General features: G+C 47.7%; 1 protein-coding gene across 1 annotated transcript in view; it reads right to left on the bottom strand.

The window, feature by feature from the left end:
* Window positions 1-3,998: 3,998 nt before the first annotated feature.
* zgc:113149 (uncharacterized protein LOC541363 homolog) overlaps window positions 3,999-8,595 on the bottom strand; it is an 8,689-nt gene continuing 4,092 nt past the window's right edge. The window contains exons 4-7 of the mRNA XM_061047278.1: window positions 8,109-8,265; window positions 7,846-8,025; window positions 6,910-6,963; window positions 3,999-5,858 (exon numbers count right to left, since the gene is read on the bottom strand). Coding sequence (XP_060903261.1) covers window positions 4,978-5,858; window positions 6,910-6,963; window positions 7,846-8,025; window positions 8,109-8,265 — 1,272 coding nt within the window. The 3' untranslated portion in view covers window positions 3,999-4,977. The remainder of the gene's footprint in view (window positions 5,859-6,909; window positions 6,964-7,845; window positions 8,026-8,108; window positions 8,266-8,595) is intronic.

Below are 8,595 nucleotides of genomic sequence, written 5' to 3'. Positions count from 1 at the left end.
TCACAGAGAGACTCCTGACAGACGGGGATTCAAACCAGGAACCTCCTCACAGAGAGACTCCTGTCAGACGGGGATTCAAACCAGGAACCTCCTCACAGAGAGACTCCTGTCACACGGGGATTCGAACCAGGAACCTCCTCACAGAGAGACTCCTGACAGATGGGGATTTGAACCAGGAACCTCCACACAGAGAGACTCCTGTCAGACGGGGATTCGAACCAGGAACCTTCGAACCAGGAACCTCCTCACAGAGAGACTCCTGTCACACGGGGATTCGAACCAGGAACCTTCGAACCAGGAACCTCCTCACAGAGAGACTCCTGTCACACGGGGATTCGAACCAGGAACCTCCACACAGAGAGACTCCTGACAGACGGGGATTCGAACCAGGAACCTCCTCACAGAGAGACTCCTGTCAGACGGGGATTCAAACCAGGAACCTCCTCACAGAGAGACTCCTGTCACACGGGGATTCAAACCAGGAACCTTCGAACCAGGAACCTCCTCACAGAGAGACTCCTGTCAGACGGGGATTCGAACCAGGAACCTCCTCACAGAGAGACTCCTGTCACACGGGGATTCGAACCAGGAACCTCCACACAGAGAGACTCCTGACAGACGGGGATTCGAACCAGGAACCTCCTCACAGAGAGACTCCTGTCAGACGGGGATTCAAACCAGGAACCTCCTCACAGAGAGACTCCTGTCACACGGGGATTCAAACCAGGAACCTTCGAACCAGGAACCTCCTCACAGAGAGACTCCTGTCAGACGGGGATTCGAACCAGGAACCTCCTCACAGAGAGACTCCTGTCACACGGGGATTCAAACCAGGAACCTTCGAACCAGGAACCTCCTCAGAGAGACTCCTGACAGACGGGGATTCGAACCAAGAACCTCCTCACAGAGAGACTCCTGTCAGACGGGGATTTGAACCAGGAACCTCCTCACAGAGAGACTCCTGTCAGACGGGGATTTGAACCAGGAACCTCCTCACAGAGAGACTCCTGACAGACGGGGATTCAAACCAGGAACCTCCTCACAGAGAGACTCCTGTCAGACGGGGATTCAAACCAGGAACCTCCTCACAGAGAGACTCCTGTCACACGGGGATTCGAACCAGGAACCTCCTCACAGAGAGACTCCTGACAGACGGGGATTCGAACCAGGAACCTCCTCACAGAGACTCCCGACAGACGGGGATTCAAACCAGGAACCTCCTCACAGAGAGACTCCTGTCACACGGGGATTCGAACCAGGAACCTCCTCACAGAGAGACTCCTGACAGATGGGGATTTGAACCAGGAACCTCCACACAGAGAGACTCCTGTCAGACGGGGATTCGAACCAGGAACCTTCGAACCAGGAACCTCCTCACAGAGAGACTCCTGTCACACGGGGATTCGAACCAGGAACCTTCGAACCAGGAACCTCCTCACAGAGAGACTCCTGTCACACGGGGATTCGAACCAGGAACCTCCACACAGAGAGACTCCTGACAGACGGGGATTCGAACCAGGAACCTCCTCACAGAGAGACTCCTGTCAGACGGGGATTCAAACCAGGAACCTCCTCACAGAGAGACTCCTGTCACACGGGGATTCAAACCAGGAACCTTCGAACCAGGAACCTCCTCACAGAGAGACTCCTGTCAGACGGGGATTCGAACCAGGAACCTCCTCACAGAGAGACTCCTGTCACACGGGGATTCAAACCAGGAACCTTCGAACCAGGAACCTCCTCAGAGAGACTCCTGACAGACGGGGATTCGAACCAAGAACCTCCTCACAGAGAGACTCCTGACAGACGGGGATTCAAACCAGGAACCTCCTCACAGAGAGACTCCTGTCAGACGGGGATTCAAACCAGGAACCTCCTCACAGAGAGACTCCTGTCACACGGGGATTCGAACCAGGAACCTCCTCACAGAGAGACTCCTGACAGACGGGGATTCGAACCAGGAACCTCCTCACAGAGACTCCCGACAGACGGGGATTCAAACCAGGAACCTCCTCACAGAGAGACTCCTGTCACACGGGGATTCGAACCAGGAACCTCCTCACAGAGAGACTCCTGACAGATGGGGATTTGAACCAGGAACCTCCACACAGAGAGACTCCTGTCAGACGGGGATTCGAACCAGGAACCTTCGAACCAGGAACCTCCTCACAGAGAGACTCCTGTCACACGGGGATTCGAACCAGGAACCTCCTCACAGAGAGACTCCTGTCACACGGGGATTCGAACCAGGAACCTCCACACAGAGAGACTCCTGACAGACGGGGATTCGAACCAGGAACCTCCTCACAGAGAGACTCCTGTCAGACGGGGATTCAAACCAGGAACCTCCTCACAGAGAGACTCCTGTCACACGGGGATTCAAACCAGGAACCTTCGAACCAGGAACCTCCTCACAGAGAGACTCCTGTCAGACGGGGATTCGAACCAGGAACCTCCTCACAGAGAGACTCCTGTCACACGGGGATTCAAACCAGGAACCTTCGAACCAGGAACCTCCTCAGAGAGACTCCTGACAGACGGGGATTCGAACCAAGAACCTCCTCACAGAGAGACTCCTGTCAGACGGGGATTTGAACCAGGAACCTCCTCACAGAGAGACTCCTGTCAGACGGGGATTTGAACCAGGAACCTCCTCACAGAGACTCCTGACAGACGGGGATTCGAACCAGGAACCTCCTCACAGAGACTCTTGTTCGACATGACACTGAAATATTTGAAGTCTGGCTCTTACAGACGAGCTGAAGATGACCCAGTTGTTTATTCTGATACTTCAGGGTTAGTCACAGCAGCTACTCAGTGCTGGCATAGGACAGAAATAAACACAATGAAACGTCACCATCTCAATAAATGTTATTAGTTCACTTTATTTTTTAATTCAGCAGCAACATCATCCAAACCTGACGTTCAAACTAAGAAGACATTTTGTATTCTAATCACAGAAGCCTTTGTTGCCTTGCAGACATGTTTCCCCTCCGACAGGATGTAACAGAGATCAGGGTTACGATAAGAGCGTGGGCTGTCTGCTCTCACTGCAACAAATAAAAATCATACATCACCCAGGGTGAGGTACAAACATCATGAAGAGACAGTTTGGTCGGAGAAGAACGAGTCCAACAGAACTGAGAACAGAACGGTGGCGGCTCGGGAGAGACTTAAGGTCAGCTTCTTTACTCTGACTCGTTTTCATCTCATTCGGGCAAATCCATAAAATCGAGAGTCCCGGTTCACTTGACGAGTTAAAGCTTTGAATAAAATGAAGTCCTTGCTTCGTTTAGTGTTTCGTCGTTTGTCCACAAATCACATTAGCAGCTCAAAACGCGGCCTTAAAAAGAAACGTTATCACGACAACAGAAAAACTCCTGGACCATACTATTAAAAATCAAACAATATTGATTCCTGTTACCATGGCAACATGAATAGACGTCCCAGACACCAAACATCGGGTACTTTTTGTGAACTCCTTCAGAAGCAAAAACGTCCAACCTGTAAATTTGAATATGAACACCGCTGCTCTCTCTCTCTCTCTCTCTTTTGCTCGCTGCAGCTTTTTAAAACTTGACTAAAAATCTGTTTTTCTTTTACTCCGGCGCTTTAAGGTACCATCGATTATTAAAGACAAGGAGATGGTTTTGTTTCTGATGTACGGAGGAAAGGCAATAAATAAACATCCCATGACATCAGGGAAGAGAACTGCGTGTGATCGCTCATCTGATTGAGCAAATATTTCAACTCATAACAGAAAAGGAAAAAGAGAAACATTTTAGTGGGTATTTCAGTGTAATTATCTTGTGGTCACAATGTAATTATCTTAGAGCAACAGGTTTTTATCTTTTGTGCAGAACACATTCACATCGTGTGTACAAGATAAAAACGTTTCCCCTCAAGATTGTAACTTCTGCACACCTAATTACATCCACAGGATAATTATCAAGATAATGACAGAGCACGAGATAATAACTTGTTTCAGACAAGATAAATATCTTTTGCAAACGATTTATCTAACTTAACTTCAAACAAGCTTATGTTGTGTGCAGATACATTTTTGCACAAATGATAATTACATACCAGTTATTATTTATCTCAAAGACAGAATACAAGTCTCTTTCTGGAGGATCCCAGAGAGAATAAAGTCTCAAATTGTCTTCCTGCGTGACAATTTCTGTTGTGTTCAGTGACGTCTACAACGGTCAGTTTCTGTTAGCTCCGTTTGTTTTCTCTTTGTGGAGTTTGCTCTCCTACTAGCTACAGTACGGTAATCGAGCTCAGCCTGCAGTGATAGTTGTGAAGCACAGACGCCTATCTGGCAAGCGCTCTACCCGACTCCGCTGGTCGCTCTCTAACTTTAATAAAAGGACTCTTTCAATCAAAAGGATCAATATGCCACCGTTTTCTTTAAATGCATGAGGGAGGGAGAAAGGACGTAGCCAGCCTCGTCTGTGTCGCTATGTTTCCCTCCGGCTTGCAATACACAACGACTGGTGAGGAATTCTCAATGGTGTCACCTGGCGTGCAGTGTGTTGTTACGGCGGCTGCACTCGCGGTAATGACAGCGTATGTGTCAGCGTTTTTATACTTATTATAAATATGACGCACCGGTGTATAAGACGCAGCAAACTTTAGATGGAAAAAAAAAACAGATTAAAGGTGCGTCTTTTTACAGGAACGTGTGCGCACAATTTGATATTTTCATACACGATAATTATCTTGTGCACATCAGATAACTTGAGCGCACAAGATGAACACCATTTTAAACACCATTTTAAACAAGTTGTTATCTAACTTGTTTGCACCAGATAACTTGCTCCAAACACAAGATAATTTGATGTGTCGTATATATTATGATGAAAATGTTCACTCTTTTGGGACTTCAGGGGGCCGGGTAAGAAGTGTGCCTGTAGGTGCCCGTACTCGTCCTGCGTTGTCTCTTTAAAAAAAAACTATTTTCGTCCTTTTGTTTCAGTAGTGAGAAGCAGGATGATGATGATGGCGTGGCACTTGACCGCTGTTGGCTTTGTCTCTCAGCATAGTGAGCGCCGTGTTGGAGAAATCCCTCAGGACATCGACGGTCTCGCGCTGCAGCAGCAGAGACTCCTGAACAAACTCCTGCTGGCTCTCCACCAGCAGCTGCACAGACTGAGCCAGCACCTCCAGAGACTGAGACACCGACGTCAGGAGCATCCTGCTGGCCCGCTGCTGCTGGAGGCTCTGAGACGCCATCTGGGACACGTGGTCTTGGGGCCGACGGGAGGAGGCTCCGGCGGGGAGGGGGTCGCAGGAGCTCGGGGCGGGGGACTGCTTAGATGGAATGGTTGATGAGGAGGAGGAGGAGGAGGAAGGTCGATGAGAGTTGGAGGAGGAGGGAGCAGTGGTTGAAGTCGAAGCAGGAGGAGGAGGAGGTGGGATGGAGGAGGAAGAGGGCGTGGCTTGAGAGGTCGAGTTTGATGTAGAGGACGAGGAGGAAGAGGGGGGAGGGAGAGGGGGAACAAATGAGGCGGAGGAAGTGGAGCTTGTAGGAGGTGGCCGTGGTGGAGGAGGCACAGCAGTGGATGAGCCTGCGTCTGAATCAGACGCCGGAGGGAGAGCAGAGGAGGTGGAGGCCACAGACGAGGATGAGGAGGGTCCGGGTGGCGGTCTGGAGGAGGAGGTGTGGTTCTGAACGTGGTTGCTGCTGTTGGTCTGGCCGATGTTCCGGGAATAGGTGTGGACCGGTTTGATTCTCAGCTGGGTGTCAGACAGCGGGTCCTTCTCCAGCGTGGAGGAGGGGGGGGGCGGAGGGAGAGAGGAAGGGTAGGAGGAGAATATGGAGTCTTCGTTGTCGTCAAAATCCATGGAGTGTTCTGGTGGAGCAAAGTGAGAGAACACGAGTCAGTGCATTTTAAAAATAACAACAATAACAACTTGACTGCTTTTAAAAACTGTGCAAACTGTAAACTCAACAAGTCCAACTTTATCTAACACTCAAAGTTTGAGGAGTGATGGGACGATATCTTAAACCCCAGAGTCTGATCTGACAGGTGGATGCTGAGGCTGAGCATGCAGAACTGCTGCAGGTCAGAGCTGCCAGCGAGAGAGTCGAGGGAAATCCTGCAGCTTAAATAGAGCGCTAAATGGAGGGAGGTGTTTTTGGGTAATAGTTGAGAATGAGGCATGTCAAGTATAAACTCAGTGCAGCTAAAGGTTAATGTCTGAACCAGCCCGCAGACATCGCCTCATTTGTCATGTGTGCAGCTTCCACCAATGAAATTTGTACATGTGCAAGATTGCAGAGTTGTTATGATGAAATTCTTGCCTGTTTTTCTCTTTAAATCCGGTGTGGTCCTTGCAACAACAAACAGGTTTTGTATGCTTGTTTTGTGGTTAATATAAATTTACATGTCAGATAATCGCCAGAGCACCCAAAATGTTCACATTTCCTGATAAAAATAACCCAGAACTTCCACCAGATGTGTGTGCATTGCGTTTCATCTCCGATCCGAGACCAAGGAGTATCCGCAGTAGTGACAGAATCAGCGCATTATAATTCTGATGTATGAGGTATAAAACCTTCATAAACACAACAAAAAACACAAACACTGTTATTGTTGTGAACCATGAAAACGGAGTGTTTTATTCTGAAAATAAAGTGGCTGTTTTAAGTTGTTTGGTGTCTGACTTTCTGTCCCGCTCTATCTGCTCTGTGGTAAATTGATGCCCCGTGCACCGGCATCCTGCAGACACAGGAGCCTTGTGTATCTGCTGCAGAGGACTCTGCACTGACGGAGCTGAGACGCAGAGGAGCAGAGCCAGTGGATTCAAACACATTGAATAAAGTATTGGGGGAGCAGAGACGGGCCACATCTGGTGGAAATTGAACACAAATCTCTATAAATGTAATTCCCCTCTTCTTACCTCCATCCTCAGCCAGGTCGACATCAAATTCAGAGGAGGACTGGAAGGGATCGCCTGCAAAACAAACAAACACAGCAGGGTCACATCAACACGCTCAGCTCAGCATTAGAAGGACATTGTGCAAAAATGACCTCAAAAAGACAAAGCAGGCGTAAAATCAAACTGCTGACGTTGATTGATTTCACCACTGCAAAGTAAATACTTTTAATCCTTTATTCTCCAAGTTCTTAAAGCTCCTCTACCGGAGCGACAAAGAGCAAAAGATTCCTCTTAATATTTAACATTAATTGTACCGTGTCAGTTATTTGAAAGCAAAATAAAATGCATGTTAACTTTTAAAAACAATCATATTAGTATCATCGTCTCCTGAAACGTCTCCCCGCTTGTTCATGCTCAACTTAAAGTATATTTTTCTGCTTCTTTTTCAAATTGCTTCTTCCATCTTCACTATTTTCTTTGCCTTTCTTCTCAAATGAAATTTATATTTCACGCAAATGAAAGCCCCACACTTGAGTTTGTCCACCTTCAAAATAAAAGCACTACATGTTATACTGTTCACAGGTCAAAGAGAGAAACATTTATTGGATGCAGTGTGGACACGGTGTACAGAGCAGCTGAAATAAGAAACTTAACTCACAAATTAAATCAGGCAGCCAATAATTATACACTCATTGGAAACAACTGTTCTCACTCAGCAGGTTTTCAACATTGTACACAATGTGAAATGAAGCAAATTAGAACCTTTCATTCTTGTTGCATCCGTTAAAGAAACAGCTCTGGTCTCACAATAGATTATTTTTGCAGCTCTTTGGATACACGAGCAGTCTGTGTAGACGTGTCGGGTGAACAGATCGCTCATGCTTACAGCTAGATTAAATGTCCAGCCCTGTAGTCGCTGCAGGCTCGTTTAGATTCTTTACATCCAACTCTACTTACCACCAGCCTCGTCCTCCGGCGAGGAGAGGGGCGACATGTCGAAGGAGAATCTTTCGGGTACAGAGTGGGAACTGTCCGTCAAGCTGAGGTAGGAGTAGGGCGAAGGGTTCGGAGGCGGGGTGGCGCTGTAGGCCTTTGGAAAATCCTCGTCTTCACATAAGTCGAAATCACTGTCGCCATCTGAGAACCAACAGGAGAACAAAATGATTAATGAGCAGAAACAACACAAAGACTCAACGCTTCAAAGACAAATGTCTGCTCACTTCCTGCGGGACTCATCATCAGGATCTTATGGACCATCTTCTCCACAGGGCCCATGTTCCTCTTCCTGAGGTGGCCGCTGTCCGGCTTTCGGAGGGCTAAGAGGCGTCGCTTTCCGTCACATTTGAGGTCCGCCCACTTCTTCATGATCTGACGCACCTGAGAGAAAATCAACCCTCCTTAAAAAGTCCTCAATCAACAGCGCTACACATCCTTTCTACATTTTTATTTTTGTTATTTAACCAGGTTGGTCCCATTGAGATTAAAACCCTCTTTTTCAAGGGAGACCTGGCCGAGATAGGCAGCAGCAAAAACACAAAGTTACAGACAGAAATACAAGAGACAAAGTACAATTTACAAAACACAACATTTTGGATTAAAATAAAACCATGTATGAGTCATATCAGGGAGTCAGTAGTTCAAACAGGCGAGCTAAAACATCGACATCCTGTAGAATCTGCTTCCATGTCTTTCATTTTAGATTTAAAA

This window comes from Labrus mixtus, chromosome 9 (assembly GCF_963584025.1).
Source record: "Labrus mixtus chromosome 9, fLabMix1.1, whole genome shotgun sequence".
In the NCBI taxonomy this organism is placed as follows: domain Eukaryota; kingdom Metazoa; phylum Chordata; class Actinopteri; order Labriformes; family Labridae; genus Labrus; species Labrus mixtus.
This window is presented reverse-complemented; position numbering and strand designations above follow the sequence as displayed.